This window comes from Peromyscus leucopus, chromosome 8b (genome assembly GCF_004664715.2).
Source record: "Peromyscus leucopus breed LL Stock chromosome 8b, UCI_PerLeu_2.1, whole genome shotgun sequence".
NCBI classification, from domain to species: domain Eukaryota; kingdom Metazoa; phylum Chordata; class Mammalia; order Rodentia; family Cricetidae; genus Peromyscus; species Peromyscus leucopus.
Window position 1 is genome coordinate 51,857,427 of NC_051086.1, and position 20,501 is coordinate 51,877,927.

The 20,501-nt window shown below is 50.6% G+C and overlaps 1 protein-coding gene and 1 long non-coding RNA gene across 3 annotated transcripts; both read right to left on the reverse strand.

The window, feature by feature from the left end:
- Window positions 1-2,855: 2,855 nt before the first annotated feature.
- Window positions 2,856-3,913, reverse strand: LOC119086991. The gene is made up of 2 exons (XR_005090404.1): window positions 3,775-3,913; window positions 2,856-3,607 (listed from the first exon to the last, which is right to left on the reverse strand). It is a non-coding gene; the product is annotated as an uncharacterized LOC119086991 (long non-coding RNA).
- A 112-nt stretch (window positions 3,914-4,025) lies between these two features.
- On the reverse strand, window positions 4,026-17,184 carry Arhgef15 (Rho guanine nucleotide exchange factor 15). Of its 2 annotated transcripts, none has more exons than XM_028869410.2 (16): window positions 17,046-17,184; window positions 14,499-15,154; window positions 13,907-14,239; window positions 13,590-13,644; window positions 12,366-12,424; window positions 12,076-12,287; window positions 11,811-11,971; window positions 11,491-11,643; window positions 10,722-10,851; window positions 7,716-7,790; window positions 7,521-7,613; window positions 7,280-7,440; window positions 7,026-7,178; window positions 6,577-6,659; window positions 6,361-6,468; window positions 4,026-4,650 (listed from the first exon to the last, which is right to left on the reverse strand). In XM_028869410.2, the coding sequence occupies exons 2-16, from the start codon at window positions 15,103-15,105 to the stop codon at window positions 4,499-4,501; spliced, it is 2,535 nt and encodes an 844-aa protein (XP_028725243.1). In that variant the 5' UTR covers window positions 15,106-15,154; window positions 17,046-17,184; the 3' UTR covers window positions 4,026-4,498. The 2 variants fall into 2 exon arrangements, with proteins under 2 accessions (XP_028725243.1, XP_028725244.1); XM_028869411.2 differs by lacking the exon at window positions 17,046-17,184 and adding an exon at window positions 16,584-16,653.
- Window positions 17,185-20,501: the final 3,317 nt, after the last annotated feature.

Below are 20,501 nucleotides of genomic sequence, written 5' to 3' on the forward strand. Positions count from 1 at the left end.
AGAGGGAGACCCTGTCTCAAAAACAAACGAACTAAACAAAAACAAAACCCAACCAACCAAACTAACAACATCAACAACAAACCCAAAAGCTGGGTACGGAGGTGTATGCCTTTAATCCCAGCACTCAAGAGGCAGAGACAGGAGGATCTCTGTGAGTTTGAGGCCACCCTGGTCTGTATAGAGAGTAGCAGGCCAGCCAGGTGACATAGTGAGACCCTGCCTAAAAAGAAAAGAAAAATGAAACAAACAAACAAAAATGCAATTAATTACTGACATCTAACTAAAGGAAGATGAGTTGAGGAAGCTTTTCATTTGCCTTTAGTGACTACAGTAGGTAGACATCAGCATTCCTTGCTCTAGCTGTTCATGTTTATATAAGCGGTATTGCCTTTTGAATAGGCATTTAGTGATCGAGGTGTGTGTGTGTGTGTGTGTGTGTGTGTGTGTGTGTGTGTGTGTGTGTGTGCTGACAGGCCTCAAACTTTCTGTGAAGTTGGCCTTGAACTCTGGATCTTCTTGCCTCTCCCTCACAATGTGCACCGCCACACCTTACTCAATGATTTAGGTTCTAATGAAGGGCTAAAGTGATGCGCAGTGTGGCCATTGCTAGGTTAGTGGGGGAGCTAAATGCCACCAACCAGTGAGTGGATTTGGAAGAAGATTCTTCCCTTACTTAGGACTCAGATCCTAGGCTATCTGCTTGACTCTGCTTGACTCGACTGTGGCTATTTTGAGCTGTATTATGGTTCAGATCTTATTTGTTTTGTTTGAATCTTGCTAGGAGCTCAGGATGGCATTGAATCAAAGTCTTGCTTTAGCCTTCTAAATACAGGTAGTCCATACCTGTGCCACCAGATCCTGCTGGTTTGGATCTTAAATGTCCTTTGGAGGGCATGTATTGAAGGCTTAGTTGAGGTTAGTTGGTGGGAGGAACCTTTAGAATGCAGGGCCTAATAGAAGTTAGGGCCCTGAGACCATGCCTTTGAAGGGACATTGGAACGTCCATCATTTCTTTTGGTTCCTATCCACCATGAGGTGTGCAGATTCCCACTGCCAGGCACCCTCTGCTCTGCTGCAGCCCTGAAGCGACAGAACAAGCAAGCGTAACTAAAACCTCTGAAACCCTGAGTTAAAACACAGCTTTCCTTACAAGCTGGGTTTGTCTGGGTACTTTGGTCATCCCATGCAAAGTCAAGCGAGGCGAGTTATAACAACAAGATTGTTCAGGATTAACCCCTCTGTTTTCCTGGTAAACTGTAGGTAATTAAGAACTGCTCAGGTGGAGTTTATGAGCAGACTCCGGCACCAAAAATGTGCTTAACTCTTCCCTTTGGTTTAAGGCAAACCAAGTACATTTGATCTGGGAGAAGTCATTTTGTCCTATTCAAAATACACACCCTTCTCACAGGGATCTGCTTGTTCTTGCTACTACTATTAATCTAATTGTCAGTAAATCTTCCCCACCTCCCAATAAATTTCACTCTGTACAGTCCTAGATCTGCGCTTTTTTCCTTGTGGTGCTTTTGTGAACAGCCTCGATTACACACTGCAAGACTGTGTTCTCAAACAAAACAAATGAGATCCATTGATCCTGCCAATCCTTCTTCAACCTGGTCCCATGATTCACTGAACCAAACTCACGTGTCTCTATTAAATTATCATCTACTTGAGAATTCAGGGGTATTCTGAACAGTTTGGTGGGTAGTAAGCCCTTGTTATAGGGATGAATCTCTGATCAGGGTACCCTGAAAATACATATAATGGATGCCAAGTAGCAGAAATTATAAGAGTAGTTAAGGGCCTTGGCAGACTGAACTCTAAGGCAGTGATTAGCCCACCTGCATCCTGGAGCTGGCTGGCCTGTGTTCCAGTGCCCAGTCTACAGTTTGTTAGCTGTGTGACTTGACCTCTCAACTCAGTGCCTCAGTTTCTTCATCCACATAACAATAATGATGGCAATATTTGTATCTGACTTACAGGATTATTGAGAGGGTTAAAAGAATTAATATGTGCCAGGCAGTGGGGGCACATGCCTTAAATCCCAGAGGCAGGTGGATCTCTGAGTTCAAGGCCAGCCTGGTCTACAAAAGAGAGTTCCAGGACAGCCAGAGCTATACAGAGAAACCCTCTTTCAATGCCCCACCCCCAAAAAGAAAAGAAATCGGTGTAGATATACCAGGTCCACCTCCACCACCTTCTACCTACAACTCCCGGCCTAGAGTCCCTTTGTCACGCACCCTGGATCATTCCTCAGCTTCTCTCTTGTCATCTGGGTCTCAGCTCAGATGTCGTCTCCTGCAGGATCTTCCCTGAAGCCACTCTCCCTCACCCCAACAGCATTCTGTGTCACAGCCTTTGCTGGGTGTATTTTCTTCCTAACAGGGTGACCTCACTATATCTTACCAATTCATTTGCTGATTTTGGAGTCCACTCAAACCAATACAGGCCTCCTAAGGTGAAGGACACTTTTCACACTGTCTTTTTTTTATCCCCTGGAACTGTGCATGACCCACAGGAGGTAGGTGGTCAAGAAGCGGGCATAGAACGGAATCAAACTTGGCCGGTCAGTGAAAGGCCGCTGTCCATTCTCTGCTCCTGGGACCTCCCGCTGTACCCTCCACACAGCTGCAGCCAGGCTGACCCCGACCCGCCTTCTTCCCCAGCCTGCCACAGCCCCAGCCGCAGCTGCTCTAGTCCACGGCAGGCACAGATCTCTAAGAAGCTGTGCAGGGGCCAACGCGCTCCAGGCAGGCCTTGCACCTGGGCTCTGAGCCCGAATTCCAGCGGAACTGACACCTGGTCTCGGCACCGCTGTATCCAGCGTCCTCCCCACAAAACACCGCATTTGTAGACCATTTGCTCCTTCACACCCCGATGAGCCTCGGGATAAAGCCAGCAACATTTATTGAGGGTCTCCCATGCGGCTGGCACTTTGCTGGGTGAAAGCTGTGGACAAGCCAAGTGCCCTTCTGCCTTCGAGTCACCTCCCACAGTCATCACGGCAATTTCTGCCTGGGCAGGTTGTAAGAAGAACATTGAAGAGCATGAAGGATATGAAGGAAGGGCATTGCGAAATCATGCAGAGAGCCTTTGCCCAGGCTTGAGCTCCAAACCCCAGGCACCGTCCGCTCTACCGCCCTTGCCCTCACCTCTCCAGCATCACGCAGGACAGGTTCTCATCAGCAGAAACTGTGGTTGAGGCTGGGCAACGCCCCCAGCTCTCTACTCCCTCCACTGAGCTCGGCCCCTCTGTTTCTGATGAAGTGAATCCCAGGACGGTCAGCGGCTGGCCCAGGACTCATCCTGCAGCCCGAGGCTGGCTGACATGATGACAGTTCATCTTGGGAGATATGCAGAGCAGGCCCGGGTTATGGAGGTCAGTGTCTGGGACAGGAAAATATTCACAGACTGCAGAGGATCCTTCATCCCAGCTACTTAGTTCCTCGGTGCCCTGCCAGGCCATTTGACTGCTTCAGAACGTCACCCTTCAGCTGTCGTGAAACCCGGAGACACCCAAGAGACCCAGGTTCCATGGCTCTCATCCACAGTCCTAGCCTCTGGCCAAGCTGTACCCTGGACTCTCTTTAGAACTCAGGCCAAACGTCTTCTTTGGAGAAAATAACAGGGAAAAAAAATGACATTTTCAGTCACTAACAGGACTGGCCCTCCCTCTCTCTCTCTCTTGCACACACACACACACCACGTTCAGCAGAATTGCCTTTCTAGATACATATACACATGGACACACATGCACACATGTTCTCCGAGATATACCCTGGATTCTTCTAGAAGAAAGGAAGTGATTTGAAAGGGCATAAGAAGTAGTCCAGAAATAGCCGGGTGGCGCACGCCTTTAATCCCAGCACTCGGAAGGCAGAGGCAGGCGGATCTCTGTGAGTTCAAGGCCAGCCTGGTCTACAAAGTGAGTTCCAGGAAAGGTGCAAAGCTACACAGAGAAACCCTGTCTTGAAAAACCAAAAAAAAAAAAAAAAAAAAAAAAAGAAGAAGAAGAAGTAGTCCAGAAATAGAAGTATTAGATTAATTTAATACTTCCTATATTCAAAGGACAGGACCAGTGGCTTCTGTAGAACCAAGTAGGGTGGTTACTGGTCTCTTGGACCCAAGTCACCATCTTCTTTGGCTGAATGGGTTCCTGTCCATCCCAGTTGTCTACAGGGATACTCCAACGACGCCATTTCAACACATCGCCCTCGCTTCCTCTTCCTCGGTGATACTCCCGATAGCCAGGGTCTTGGCCTTGGCCACTCTGTCTCCATTGGCAACACATTCAAGCCATCCTCATTCTTTCTTGTTGTGGGCTCAGATGGCCTCTTTCATTAGCTGCTCTGTCCTGAAGCTCTCTTTCTATTGGGTACCACTAGAGGTAGTGTTCCCACCGACAGCAAATAGATGATGGATGGATATGGACAGATGGGCAGACTTTGTCTTCTCCTCTCTGCTGCCAGAGTCCCAATCTGCGCCCCCTCCCCAGCCTGCATCAAGGTTGAGGGGTGTCAGAAGTGCCTGAAGAGGGTCCCCCAGCCTCGAGGAGCTTCTGGTGCTGGCGAAGATGCTTTCTCCTTTCATGTTCTCCCGTGACTTCACACACCAATTGGGCAGGGAAGGCTCCAGGAAGCCCCTTCAGCCAACCTGGGGAGAGAAAAACAGGCTTCTGGGGAGCAGGGACAGAGGTCAGGTGACTGGGGAAAGGAGGCCCTCTGGGGTCTCAGGTCATAGTGGGTTGGGGATTAGTGGAGAAGCATGGAGCCGAGAATTCAACTCAATTACTACCCACTCCAGGAAGTGACGTCAGCATCTGAGAGGGTCTGTGGCAGTTCTGTGTTAGGTCCTGCAATGACCGCTCCTGTCAGTCAATCAGAAGAACTTCTGGGCTTGAGAGCTGGCTCAGCGGTTAAGAGAAATTGGTGCTCTCCCAGAGGACCCAGGTTCAATTCCCAGCACCCACATGGTAACCCACAACCATCTGTAACTCCAGTCTCAGTGGATCCAGTGCCCTCTTCTGACCTCGGCAGGCATCAGACATAAATGCATGCAAAACACTCATACACACAAAATAATAAAATAGATAAATCTACTAAATAAATAATAAGGAAAAATAAATCTAAAAAAAGAACTCTTGCAAGGGGCAAGATCTTATCTGTCACCACTGCGACCTCGTTTGCTCCCAGCCCCTTTTCTGGATCGGTCCGGGCACACTGGCCCCCTTCCCTTATCGCACAGCAGGTCCTAGGCCTTCGCCCTGCCTGTGCCCTGCAGCTGGTCCACCCTTCCTCCAGACCCCGAACACCTAGACTGATCACCCCTGTCCCGCTCACACATCGCCTCCTAGTGAGGTCTACCTCACCTGAGATCCTACCAAACCCTGGCACTCCCCGCCCTTACTCCATTTTCCCATGGCACGCATCCCCTTCTAACAGACTACACACAATCTATACTTGTTTAGACCATTTAGACTCGTTTCATTTGAGACAGTGTCTTGCTATCTAGTTGTGGCTGGTTCAGAATTCGTTCTGTAACCCAATGAAACAACAATCCTCCTGCTTCAACCTCCCCAGTATTCGGACTACACAAATAGGCTGTCAATAAAGAATTCCCAGAACTGGATTTTTTTTTTTTTGTTTTTTTGTTTTTTGAGACACAGGGTTTTTCTGTGTAGCTTTGTGCCTTTCCTGGAACTCACTTGGTAGCCCAGGTTGGCCTCGAACTCACAGAGATCCGCCTGGCTCTGCCTCCCAAGTGCTGGGATTAAAGGCGTGCGCCACCACCGCCCGGCTTTTTTTTTTGAGAAAGGGTCTCAGTCAGGCAGTGGTGGTGCACGCCTTTAATCCTAGCACTTGGGAGGCAGAGGCAGGCAGATCTCTGTGAGTTCAAGGCCAGCATGGTCTACAGAGAGTTCCAGGACAGCCAGAGGTACACAGAGAAACCCTACCTTAGGAAAGAGAGGGGGAGAGAGAGAGAGAGAGAGAGAGAGAGAGAGAGAGAGAGAGAGAGAGAGACTCATTATGTAACCCTTGCTGGTCTAAATTCACCGTGTAGACCAGACTGACCTTGAACTCACAGAGATCTGCCTGCCTGTCGACAGAATCAGAGACCAACGCCAGCACCACCATGTCTGGCTCATTTAGCCTTTATTGTCTGCTTCCTCTGTTAAAGTATCCTCCAGGGCTGGGGGTGTAGTTCATTAGTGCAGCACTCGCCTATCACATGTAAGTCCCTGGACTCCGTCCCAGCACCGCCAGGGGGGAAAAACTGTTCCCCAGCAGAGCATGAAACATTATGTGTTTGGCTCATGGTGCTCAATGAATATTTGCTGAATGAGTCCGTGAAAGGCTCTCTCACCTTCAGGATTCTTGTGTGGATGCTTGCGGGGGACCTTGGAGTCCAGACTTTGGCCCTCCGTCTTGGAAGGTGTCGATGGCTCTGATGAACACAGCTCCTGGGAACACTCTGGTGGAGTATGGGTAACATTACGGTGGAACCCCCATTCTGTTTAGTCGCCGTCCCAGATCCCCCTTAAGACTCACATTTTCCCTCCTCCCTTTGGCGAATGCTTACCACAGTCCTCATAGATGGTGTCTGGGGAACAGGGAAGGGGACCCGGGGTGGGAAAAGCTCCCAGCCAGCGCTGCATATCTGACCTAGTGGAGAACATAGGAAGGGGGTCACGGTTGGCCTGACAGACACTCCTGGGGGATGAAATAACAGGGGCCATAGAGGAGAGAGAGGAGCAACAGAATATGGTCGGGGAGGTCAGGTGACCGTCCTAGGGTGGCTTGCTTGTTTGCATGTTTTGACAAAGCTGCCCAGGCTGGCCTCAAACTCACGGTCCTCCTACCTACCCCAGCCTCCCCAGGGCTCAGATTATAGAGGTATGCCACCACGCTGTTTTATTCTCCTCTGCAGTGCTGGGTATTGAATCCAGGGTCTCACGCATACTAGGCAAGCTCTGTACCACTGAGCCATATCCCCAACCCCCAAGAGTGTTTCCTAGAGACATGACTCACAGTGAGGCTGCTTGGAGTAGCCTGTGGGTGGGGCGCCCCTGGTGGTTGCTTAGAAGGGAGAGGCGGAATGTAGGGGGTCCAGACGGGTCAGGAACCTGCTGGGCCTGCACCAGGGAGCGATGGGCATAGTCCAGAACCTGCAGCCGCTGCCCACTGCCCAGGGAAGAGGGCGTTCAGAGGAGAGCAGGCGCGGCCTGCCAGACGCCTCTCCTCCACCCTGGCTTGGACTTCCTCCCCTCCCACGCAGGACCCACCTCTTGGGCTGAGTGATAAGCAGCAGGTCACTGAAGAGCAGCAGGCAGAGGGGAGTGAAGCGGGGGCGGGAGGTGAAGAGCACACCCCCCCTCCGAAACCCCAGCTCTGTCAGCTCCCCCTGCAGTTCCAGGCGCCGTGACCAGGAGACCAGGGGCAGAGCCTGAGAGGAAAGAGAGAAGAAGGGTTTAGCCTCGCAGCATGGTGAGGAAAGGCGCGATGGAGAGTCTGGGTACCACTAACCTTGACCTTGTGGAAGCGCAACCTTTGGGTGAGTCGGATCAGCTCTTCCGTCTGCTTCATGCGCCCCACCTCAGCGCTGCAGCGCTCGATGATCTGGTGAGGGGAAGCAGAGTCATCCATCCCCGCGGCCACCTGTCCCCTCCACTTCCCTCTACCCCTGGCACCTCTTCCCTCCCCAGTGTCCATCCTGCGCACCTTGCTCACAGCACTCAGGGCCTTCTGGGCATTCTCCTGGCGACTGGACCCCTCCTCTGTCTGGCCTAGGATATTCTGGAGACAAAGGGGAAGGGTGACTGAGATCCTCCGTTCCCCTGAAATTCTAAGGTGCTGCGGACCCTGCCCAGCTTTGCCCAATGTTCCGTTTCGGATTCACAGGACCCCCAAGATAACCTTCAGCAAGACCATGAGACCTACCACTTATCAGCTGCCAGAGCCCGAGCAAGTCATATAACTGTTCAGTGCCTCAGTTTCTCCATTTATAAGATGGAGCCGATATCTATTCAGCATGTTAATAATATTGTGAGGATTTGAGGTGATATATAAAGAGGACTTAGTATACCATAAGTCGCATACCATAAATGCTCGGGGCCGTTCTTTTTTTTTTTTTTTTTTTTAATAATTACTAATCTAACAATATAGCAGGGCAGTTAGAAATGCCTGGATTTCTATTTATTTTGTTTTCTTTTTAGCGTGTATGTTTTTCTGAGACAGCATTTCTGCTAAGCAGCCCTGGCTGGCTTTGAACACTGAATTCTTCTGTCCACCCTCTGGAACGCTGGGGTCACAGGCATGGACCCCCACATCTGGCTCCATCCATTATTTTTGCATGGCCTAGGCCAAGTTATTCAAACTGCACCCAGTTTCCTCCTTTATAAAATCGTGCAAATAATGGTTCCTGCTCTCACACACTTGTCACTGGGGTTACACAGGTGTAGAACACTTAGAACCGGGCTTGGACAGCACACTCAGCAATCACTGAGTTAGTATGATATCATTGTTATCATGCCGTCTACATAGAGGCCAGATAAAGCTAAATAAAACTGGACGGAGTTGGGTTAGAAATCAATGGTAGAGTGTTTGTCTAGCATGAGTGAGGCATCAGTTTGATCCTCTCTCTCTCTCTCTCTCTCTCTCTCTCTCTCTCTCTCTCACACACACACACACACACGAAATTAAATTAAAAGAAAAAGTCTGCGCACACCTGTTATCCCAATACTCAAGAAGCGGAGGCAGAAGACTGCAAGTTTGAGGCTGGCCTGAGCTTCGTAGTGAGTTCTAAACAACAACAACAAACAAACAAAAACTCCAGCAACAAAAAAGCAAAACCAATTGTCTCAAGACAAAGAAAGAGAAAAAAGTTGGGCACTCTAAGATTCCAATACTGGCCGGGCAGTGGTGGTGCACGCCTTTAATTCCAGCACTTGAGAGGCAGACCCAGGTGAATCTCTGTGAGTTCGAGGCCAGCCTGGTCTACAGAGTGAGTTCCAGGACAGCCAAGGCTACACAGAGAAACCCTGTCTTGAAAAACAAAAAACAAAAACAAACAAAAAAAAAAAAGATTCCAGTACTGGAGCTGGAGAGATGGCTCAGCAGTTAAGAGCATTGGCTGCTCTTCCAGAGGACCAGGATTCAATTCCCAGCATCCACATTGTGGCTCACAACCATCTATAATGGGATCTGATTCCCTCTTCTGATGTGCAGTCTCTGTCTGAAGATAGAGCACTCATATACATTAAATAATAAATAAATAAATAAATAAAAGGATTCCAATACTGCCAGGCATGGGGATGCACACCTTTAATGCCATTACTCTAGAGGTGCAGGCAAGCAGATCTCATGGAGCCAGGCCAGCCTGAAATACATAGCAAGCCAGCCATAACTACATAATGAGATTTTTGTCTAAAAAAGAAAAAGAAGAAAGAGAAATACTGGGGGGCTAGAGAGATGGCTCAGCAGTTAAGAGAACTCCATGCTCTTTCAGAGGACCCAGGTTCAACTCCCAGCGTCCACATGGCAGCTCACAACTGTCTGTAACTCCAGTTCCAGAGGAGCCAGTTCACTTTTCTGGCCTCCACAGACACTAGGCACGCATGTGATGCACACACATGCATACAGGCAAAACATGCACATAAAATCAAAACGTATGAATCTTCTTAAAAATTCCAATACTAGGTGAATTAGTCAAAGGTTTTGGGTCGAAAAGGGTTTCTCTGGCTCAGAAGGTAACAGCTTTTGTGAGTCCTACACAGAGAAATCGAGAACTGACTCCTGTAATGTACCCTGGGACAGCTCAGCAGGAAAAGGCATTTCGCAGCCTAAAGACCTGAATTTGATCCCCAGGACCCAGGTGATGAAAAAAGCAAATTGGCCAGGCGGTGGTGGCGCACGCCTTTAATCCCAGCACTCGGGAGGCAGAGGCAGGCGAATCTCTGTGAGTTCAAGACCCACCTGGGCTACCAAGTGAGTTCCAGGAAAGGCACAAAGCTACACAGAGAAACCCTGTCTCGAAAAACCAAAAAAAAAAAAAAAAAAAAGAAAAAGAAAAGAAAAGAAAAAGAAAAAAGAAAATTAGCTTCCGCAAGTTTTCCTGTGACATCTGCACATTGTCCTCTGACTTCCATGTACACACCAACACACACACACACACACACACACACACACACACACACACAGATGCAAGAGAAGTGTTTCATAAAACACTCTTTTTTCCTCAGTATTATCCCACTAAGGAACTTTTTCATTTATTTAAATTTTATTTATTTAGTTGCCCTGGAGATTGAATCCAAGGCCTAGTCTAGTACACTCTAGGCAAGATGTCTAACCACTAAGCTACAGTGCTCAACCCTACACTACAGCCTCCATAAAAATCGAATTTTATAGATACACTATAAATCTATGTACTCGTCATGGCTCTGAAGTCCACAATCACTGGAATAGCTAAGGTTTATTTTTTCATTCCTCCCAAAAACCATTGCTTGTCCCTTTGGAGATCTCAACTAGTTAGAGGCTGAGCCCAAGAAAGTCTAGAAGGCTCTTTCCTCCTCTGAGGCATTTAGGGAGCTGAGGCTGGGAGACGTTGCCCTGAGAGGATGTCTGTGGTCACGGTGGGATAGGAAATGGAGGTAACTAGACCCGAGGCCTCGGAGAGCGTTCACACGGCGGGGTCGGTGGGAGGAAACAGACTCCAAGCCAGGACAGTACCTGCAGCAGCATCCGGAGCCGGGTAATGCGCTGGAAGGGCAACAGCAGGAAAGACGGCAGCGGAAGCCGCTCGCATTTGGGGAGGCTCTGCAGCCGTCGCAGCTCCGCCGAGAAGCGCACGTTAGTGTCCCTGCAAGGAAGCCCAGGTGCCCAGGGGTTCCCTGAAGTAGGGTCCGGAGCCCTCCAGCCAGCTCTGGGCTCAGCCTTAACATGGCTTCACAGGCTCCTCCAACTCCGGGACACAGAACGCCCTTCTACACAGTTTTGCTTTCATGATTTCAATTCCCCAACACCATTAAATGGAACGTTCCAGAAACAAACAATCCGTACATTTTGAAGTCAGTGCCTTTCTGACTAGCAATGATAAAAAAAAAATCTCAAGATGCCCCACCCTATCTCATCTGGAGCACCAATAATCCCTTTGTCCAGCATATATAATCCCTTTGTGCAGCGTATATACACTACCCACCCATCCATCACTTAGTAGCTGTCCTATCTGTCAAACTGACTGTGGTGATACCGTGGAGCTGTGTCCACGTAATCCTTAACTGACTTACTGAAGTCCACAAAGTGGGAGAGTATCGATGCTGACAATTTTATTACATTACATTGCTCTAATTTTTCTATTTTATTATCAGCTGTTGTTCAAATCTTACCGGGCCTAATTTATAAATTGTTTTCTTAGATACAGACGTGTAAGGTTTATCACTACCCACGGGTGGTCTCGGAACACATTCCCAGGGAGAAAGGAGAAAAGCACTGTACTCACATAAGGCGGCTATAGGTCTCCTCCTGATACTGCTGGTTCCGGACGTAATCCACATACACTGAGAAGGGACCGACTGCGTGGGCATGCACCACGTCGCACAGGTCACTGATGTGTGGGGAAGAACGGACACGGGATAGTAATGTTCCCAGAAACCTGAAAGCATGGAGGAAGCCATTAATGGAGGGACAGGAAGTCTGCTTCTCCAGGCTTTTCAGGAGAGTGCTGAAAACCAAGTCCGTGGAAGGAAAGGTCTAGAAGAGGGAGAAAGCTAAGGAGGATGCTCAGCAACCCACGGCCCACATTCCTAGGACCCCACTGACCGCTCACTGACACCCTGGACTCGCTGCACGTTGGAGAAAAGTGTGTGATGATCCCGAGGAGTGAGTGTGTCCCGGAGAGCCCGGCTCAGGACGAAGGTGTCAGTCAGTAGCCTCAGAGAGCGTAGGTAGGAGGCCTCTGAGGTCACCACCTCAAACAGGCTCTAGGCAGGAGAGCAGGGCCACAGTAAAAAGGCCAGTCACCTCACAACCAGCCCTGACTCGGGTCACATCCCTCCCCATCCCCGTCCCACCCTGGGGTGCCCACCTCCTGCATACGCCTTTCCTGGGGGCTTAGGCTCTCTAGGAGACCACTGGCTCGCACAGCCGGGAGCTCCTGCCACAGAGTGTTCCGAGGTCCAGGGAGCCTGGAGAAGGTGGGAGCTTCTCCGGGATTAGCCGGAGAGGGGCCCCCATCCTCACCCACACCCCACAGCTCCTCTGATAGCACAGCTGCTCTGTAAGTCTGGTATAAAGGTTCTGGAAGGTAGACAGAGAACATCAGAGAGGTCCAAGCCCCAGACCCCTTCCCTCCTGCCTGTCACAGGAGAGACCTACCGTCCTGCAGGGGCAGCTCCCACTGCTGTTCCTTCAATCCCTCCAGCCCCTCCTCATCCCTGTGGAGAAAGAGAGGAAGACATGTGAGGTCCAGTCGATGGGTGTCATTCACATGACACCAGAAAAGAGAGCTGCAGAATTCATATGCCCATTGTATGGAGGGATCCTGACAGCTCCAGATCAAACTCCAGATGTTCCTGTGTGCCTGTCTCCCAGCTACTGTGCAATGGATACTTCCAAGTCCCTCCCTCCAGCCCTCTCACCCAGGAGCATCGTCTAGAAGGCTTTCTTTGTGGTTTGGTGAAACGCCACATGGTCAAACTCTCCCACCTGTGGCTCCCTGTCTCCCCTCTCCTAGTTACTCTCAAGCTAAAAGCTACTACAGTAAACATTTCCAAACAAATGAACATACCTGGATTATTACTTCTAATAAGAAAGCAATTAATCTAAAATGGTTAGCAAGTCTGGAACAGATAAGAGATGGCCATGGTTGCCAAATGGTTTTTTACCAACAATCATTCTAATGGAGGGCCTGAGGAGTGGCTCCGTGGTTAAGAGCATGTACTATTCTTGCAGAGGACCTGGGTTTGATTCCCAGCACCTACATCAGATGGCTCACAACTACCTGTAACTCAACCTACAGGGGGAGAGCCACTGTTTTGGCCTCCATAAGTACATGCAGACAGACAGACAGACAGACAGACACACACACACACACACACACACACAAAATTAAAAATAAATCTTAAAAATAACTTTAATACAGACTCACAGTAAGATAAGAATATTAAAGCAGAGTTTGGCCCTGACTTTGGTTTGTTTGTTTGTCTCTTTGTTTTGGTTTTTTGTTGTTGTTGTTGTTATTGTTTTGAAAATGAACTGTGAGATGTATCCCAGGCTGGCCTCAACGCCTGATTTTCCTGCCTCAGTCTGCTGTGTGCTGGGATTATAGCCTGTACCACTAAGCCTAGCTTGAACCCAAATTTTTTGCAATCTTATTCCTCAATAATCCTACAGAACAGAGTCAAGTGTATTCCTATTTCTTAGAGAAAGACTCTGAAACCCAGAAAAGAGAATTTATTTTAAGTTGTATAACTAAAATATAGCTTTACAACTATATTTGTTGTAGATATAAGGTAGCGTTCATCTGGACTTGAAAGTTAGTCTGCCCTTGCAGGAGAGGCACGGTGAGGTCAGAGAGAACACAGGAGGGGAGTTCGGTACCTTCCCTCCAAGGCTGCAGGAGGAACATTCTGAGGTCCTTCTTCAGGCCTGTCCCCTGGAGAGAGAACCCAGAGTGACCAGAGCTAACCTCCCAAACCTCCAAGACCCCCAGCCCAAGACACTGAACCCCAGCCCCAGTGAAAACATCAAGACTCCCCTCAACTTCCGAGCAGCAGCTGGGAGAAAAAGGGAAAGTCTAGGGCTTGGTAGGTCTGGAGCTGGCCACTCACCCCCACACCCTGTGCCCTCAAAGCCCGGAACTCCTCTCCCTGTCCCCTCTCCCTACCTTCCGTGTCCTTAACTCCCAGGCCTTGTACCTGTTTGGATCCCATCTTCCGAAGGCAGTTCCAGGTCCGGCTGTGGAAGCTCCCCAGAGGCGCTCGAATTCTGTCTGACTCGAGTGGGCTTCGGGGGTTTGAGGGGAGGTAGGAGTTTGCGCTCAGCAGTGGAGCGATAAGATGTGAGGACGACTGGAGGGTGACTGATGACGGGTGGGTTGATGCGGGAGCGGGAGGCTCGCAGTGGGGATGCTCGGCAGGGGGCCCTGAGGATGTCGTCGGAACTCCCCACAGGCACCCATCGGAGCTCCAGGCCAGGCTTGGCTACGTGGCAGACACAGGGGCAGCATGGAGGGCAGGCCAGGGCAGCATCTGTAACAGAAGGGGTTGTCTAAGGAGGAAGTCCTTGGGGCCCGGCCCATCCCGTCTCGGACTCTTCCCCCACATAAAGGACCAACCCCAGGTATCTGTAGATCTCGTCCACCCTGTCTGCGACGCAGAGAAACATAGAAAATAGACTTCTCAAACACAAAGTCTACTAGAAATGCTAGTCCTTTAAATCCCCTGGTTTTCGAGAACGGAAAACGAAGAGGAGCTGTGTTGAGGCTACTCAACTGCACCATATGCTCACCCGGAGTGCCATTCTCCTGGGACCCATTCCCGGAAAGGACGACTTGGGGAGTCTCTTTCTCCCCATTCACATCCGAGCCCCCTTGGGAGCACCGCTCCAGGGAGTCTGAGGACTGGGCCTTGCCTTCGGCCCCCCATTCAAACTTGCCGGCCAGTCTGCGAACCGTGCCAGGGGCCGAGGCAGAGCCATCCTGGAGAGGCATCGGGAGCGAGGGCAGGGGTGATCGGGGCGACCCAGTGGGCTTGGGTGGGGGCACTGGAGAGCAGGGAGCTGGTTCTGGGGAGACGGATCGCCGGGACACCGGGCTGGGACTGGGTGTGCTGGAAGGCGAGTCGGGGGACGTCTGAGAGTCCAGGCTGGCTCTGGAGACTGAGGGGGGCAGAAGGGCGGGGGGCTTCAGGGAAGACGCGGGGGGCTCCCAGAAGATGGAGGTGCACATGGAGGCCGACGCATCATTGGGAATCTGGGGGAGCGCTTTCGATGAGGAGCCATTGTGGGGAGGCCCCGGGGAGTGTGGAGTCCGGTGGCGAGAAGGAGGGCGGGGGCGGATGATCCGAGGGGGCTTCAGGGTGGGCGGCGTTGCTGCAGGAAGGGACTGGGCTGACATCGTCTTCTGAGTGTTTCCAAGGAGGGAGGTGTTCTGCGAAAGTCATCCCCTGAGGAGGGTGGAGGGATAAAGGGCCCCTCAGTACCCCGGCTGGTGGGTAGACTGAGGCTGTCTGAAACTGTATTTTTGAGTCAGGAGAGAAGACCAGCGCATTTCCCTCCCTTCCACCTCATCACACTGTCTTTTTTCACGGCTCACCCTTCCTCATTCAGCCCCTGGACCCTCCTGGGCAGCTTTTCTTTCTTTGTGACAGGGTCTCTCATTATGCGTCCCAGACTGGCCTCAAACTTCCGATCCTCCTGCCTCAGCGTCCGGAGAGCTGGCATTACAAGCCTGTGCTGCCAGTGGCCAGCTGCTCTATCCTTTTTGCTGCCGCAGGCGGGCCAGAGGACACAGTGGGGCTAAGAACAAGCTGTTGTTGGGGAGGATGGCAAGGCCAGGGTAACAGGGAACCAGTAAGATGCAGCAGCGAAGGCAGCTCGGCTTGCGGGCACAGTCACTGGGTCGGGGAGTTTATGTGAGTTAGTGTGCCCTGCGATCTAAGTGCTGGATGAGTGAGAGTCGGGTGTGCCCCGGGAGGTATGCTGGGGAAGAGTGGGGTCAACCGTGGTTTGTCACCGACACATCAAGTGTGTGGTGTGAGTATAGTGTGCATGTTCTGTAATATCTGGGTAAAGCATGTGTGTATGAGTGTGTGCACAGGCACACACGCATGCGCGCGCGCGCGCGCGCACACACACACACACACACACACACACACACACACACACACGCAAGCACACGTGCAAGCCAGTGCCTGAGCTGATGGATGTATCACTGTTTCCCTGTTCGGGCTGCCCCTCCCCCCTCCCATTTCCCAGTTCCTCTCTCCGGACTCTCCCTTTCCGGATTATTTTTAGTCTCCTTTTCCTGCCATGAAGATTCCTGGAGCCTCTGACCCCAGGAGACCGGGAGGCCCTAGCCTGATCTCTTCTGCTCCCCATGCTCTTATCCCCTGCCACACCTGGGTCTGGTCACAGAGAGAAGCTCCGGTGGTAGGCTGGGTCCTGCCCGGATGCCTGGGGGGCGGCCACAAACCCAGGCCAAAGCATAGAACCAACAGCACTGGGGCCTGGGACGCTGGAACCTGGGGCTTCTCTTCCCCTTGACAAGGAGGATGGGGACCAGAGCTGGGACACAAGAGAGCCCCTAAATTCCCTATCCCATCAGAAGTCACAGCCTTCCAGGTCCCGAGTTAGGTTCTTGAGAAAAGATGGGCATCAGGGCCTCCTTAGATTGAAGCTCACTCAGCCGCCCCTACATGCTGCCACGAAGCCCCTCGCTGAGGTTACCCAAGCAGTGGTCTCCTGCTCCCCAGCCTCTGCCCCTTCAGGGAACGCAATGTCCCCCGTCCCAGGTGCCTGCGTTGACTTCCTTCCCACTCCCAACTCGGGGGGGTCTTTTACGGGGCCCAGAGAGTCGGGGCCCCAAGCACTTACCCTCCTGTTCCCTCCACTCTCAGGCACCTCCTAGGGCTGAGTGAGTAGGGGCAGGAAACAGGAATCCGATCCTCCTCCCAACCGGACACCACCACCCCCAACCACACCACGCTCCACATGCGCACACTGGGCCTAGAGGATGTGAGGAATCCGGCATCCAAGGTGTTGGAGGTTAGAAAAAGGCTGGCACTGGGCTGTGGAGGGCCGCTTTAAGCGTGTACCCTCACCTGTAGTGCTGTGTGATTGACAGGGGTGCCCGTGAGAATCCCGCCCGCCCACCCTCAGACCTCCCTCTCAGCGAGGGGATGTCTAGCCATCGGTTCCCACCACTTGTACAACTACTGTCTGTCTCCCCAACTTCCAACCTATTGCCTCGGTGTGAGCCAACCACACTTGGCACAAAGGGAACCTCTCTTCTTCCCCCTCTCATCTGCAGAGCTCCCCACCCCCACCCCAACTTACCTTTATGGTTTGGGGTAGTTTCTGTTTTCAGTCTATCTGCCTGCCCCCTTGGAGCACCATCTGCTGCCCAACGCCTCCAAATAAGTGTCCCCGCGTCTCTGGGGCGGGAACTGAAGGCCCAGATTTCCATCTCCACAGAGGAAGCCAGTTCCTCGGCCCCACCCAGCCATTGTGTCAGGCCAGGGGTGGGGGTGTGGAGGGAGGTGGGGAAGGGGATCTTCCAGATTTGCAGGGTGACCTGTTGCTCACTCTTCTGCATTCCCAGTTTCTCTGCCGAGTCCCTGGGATCATTCCCTGTCCCACGGGGAGGTTCCTACACTGACTGGCCCCGAAGTCAACGTCTGGGGAGAAGAAGAGACAGTGGTGGACTGACCCCCACCGCACACCTGTAATTGGCTCTCTGATTGGGAAACTGAGTTCCCAGGGCTGGGAGTGTGTGATAAACACAACGTGAGAGGGGTGGAGTGAGCCACACCCCAGCCTGGGAAGGAGACTGGTGGAAGTTGGCTCCGGCTGGTCAAGAGAGGACCCCGTCAGATGTCATTGGCATGGGCACACATCCATCCACACATACCAAACCAGACCCTGGGAAGAAGATCCGGAAAGCCGGTACTGAAAGATGTTTTAAATCCCTTTTTGTTCAATGTCTAAAGCCTAAAATCTTTCTAAGGGACGACAATCTACCCTGTTCCCCAGCTTCTCCTGTCAGACCTGCTCCCGACGATCTTAGTTGTGCCTGATGCCTGGAAATCTTCCCAGGAAATCTGTGTGAAACATTCCTTCACTTCCTTCTGGAAGAAACCCTCTCAAAAGGTCTGTCCTGGCCACTCTAAAATTTCAATCCACTGGGCTACCTGGTGAGGCTTTGTCTCATCCCCCCCCAAAAAAAAAGAAAGAAGAGAAGAGAAAAGAGAATCCAGGCTGAAGGTGTGGATTAGCAGTAAAGCTCCGGTCAAGCATTTTCTGAGGCTCTGAGTTCCAAGTGAGGGCTACAGAGGAAAAGAAAGGAGACTGACTGAGGGCTAGAGAGGCAGCTCAGTGGTTACGAGCCCTTCCTAAGGGCCTGAGTCCAGTTCCCCACAATTCATGGCTCACCTATAACTCCAGTCACAAAGGATCCCACAGACACCCATGTCCAGCCTCTAAGGGCACCCACACACAGACACAGACACACACACACACACACACACACACACACACACACACACACACGCTCGTGCACATAAATAAAAATAAAGAGAAGATGAAAGTAAGAACTGGGAGACAGCTCAGCAGCTAAAACCCATACTGCTGTTCTGGAGGATGCGGGTTCAGTTCTCAGCACCCACACTGAGCAGCTTACAACTACCTGTAACTCCAGTTTCTGGGGGATCAAACCCCTCTGGCCTCCATGGGCACCTCTACTCATATGCACATATCCATATAAAAGTACCCACACACATGCTCCTACACACAATTAAAAAATAAAATAAATATTTTTCAAAAAGAAAGTAAAAAGAAGCCGGTCATAGTGACGCACACCTTTAATCTTGGTACTTGAGAGGCAGAGGCAGGTGATCTCTGTGAGTTTGAGGCCAGCCTGGTCTACATAGTGAGTTCCAGGACAGCCAGAGACTTTGTCTTAAACAAATAAAAAATTAAATTAAATTTAAAAAAGAAAGCAAGAAGGAATACAGGAGAAAAAAGGAAGATGGCTGGGGCAATGAGGCATGCCTAGAGTCCCAGCACTGGAGAAGTGCGGGTAGGCAGCAGGGTTGTGAGTTCAAGGGCATCCTTCCTAAGCTGCATGACAAGACTCTCACCTGAAAACACACAAAAGACATTGTCCTTTGACCTCGACATGTACCTGCTGTGGACGCGTCCCTCCGTAAACACAACAATAATAAATAAAAATAAAAATTTAAAAGGAAAAAAAAAGAACTAAATTGCAATCCACTACACCACGTCATAGTCCCAGACTTCCTTGCATGTGTGTATACATGTATATTTTTGTGCGTTTGCACATGTGTGAGTTGATGTGGGGTCATGTGAATGTGGGCGCACATGTGATTAGAAGCCAGGGTTTGACCTGGGTGTCTTCCTTGATTCCTCTCCACCTTACATGTATTGAGACAAGGCCTCTCTCACTTAAACCCAGAGCTTGCCGATTCAACTAGCCCAGCTAGCCAGTTTACCTGAGAGGTCCCTGGGATTGCCTGGCATTCCTGTTGAGCTAAACCCAGGTCCTCACATTCGTTCAGCAAGCCCTCCACCCTTGAATCATCTCTCAGTCCCAGTATTCCCTCTTCCCATGGCACTCATACCTGTACCATCCCATATGCTGTATTTACACTCTGTGTTATGCTTACAGTGAATTCTCTATATTAGAAAGCAACCCCAAAGACAGGGTCTTTACTTGCTTTATTTAGTAATGTAATGTATCCCCAAAGTACTGAAGCTGAGTCAGGCATACAATAGGTACTCCACAGAAGCTTAATTTTTATCTTGTTTTGTTTTTTGAGATCTCTCTAAGGTTGCCCAGTCTGGTCCTGAACTCCTGGGCTCAGACAATGCTCCTATCCCAGCCTCCCAAATGTTTGGCTATAACTACTCTACTATAACTCACTGTGCCGGGCAGCTGCTTGTCATTTGGCCATCCAAATCAAATGAATTGAATCTTGATCACAGTGTACTCTTTCTCTTATCCTTGTTCTTCACAGCCTATCTATGATGTGTGTTGAGTTTCCCATTATACCCCACCCTAGAGCCAAGCACCCACCCAGCCCCCATCTTTAGGTTCTTTTTTGTGGTTGTTTTTCGAGACAGGACTTCTCCGTGTAGTTTTGGGTGCCTGTCTTGGATCTTGCTCTGTAGACCAGTCTGGCCTTGAACTCACAGAGATCCGCCTGGCTCTGCCTCCTGAGGGCTGGGATTAAAGGCATGCGCACCGCCGCCCCCACCTCCCATCCCTGGCATTTTCAGGTTCTTTAGGTGTTTCAAGAGAAGAACTATTTTCTCCTAAGAGTCTTGGAGACCCCAGCAAGAAAACTAGAAACTTCCATAGCTAAATAAGTCATGCATTCATTTATTTTTGTCTGAAATATTAGGGGTTTTTTGTTTTGTTTTTTCATTTGTGTGTTTATTTGGGGTGGGTTTTTTGTTTTATTTTCTTTAGTTTTGCTGTTTATAAAAGTAATATTTTTAAAAGTTCTAGCACTTTAAAGGGAGCTGAGGCAGGAAGATGATGTCAAACCGCCACCAGGTGGAGTCTGAGCATTTCAGGTGTCACTCTGGCAGTCAAAATGAACCCATTGAGGCAGAGCTGTAGAAGACAGGCCTATGCCTTCCAAGATGTTGCGCCCTCCTCTGTGGCACCATGGCTTTCTCACTGGCATCTGGGACCTTTATGCCCCCTCTCCAGCTCTTCTCAAATCTGTTGAGGGACTTCGGGGAGAAAGTTACTCTTTTACAATAATG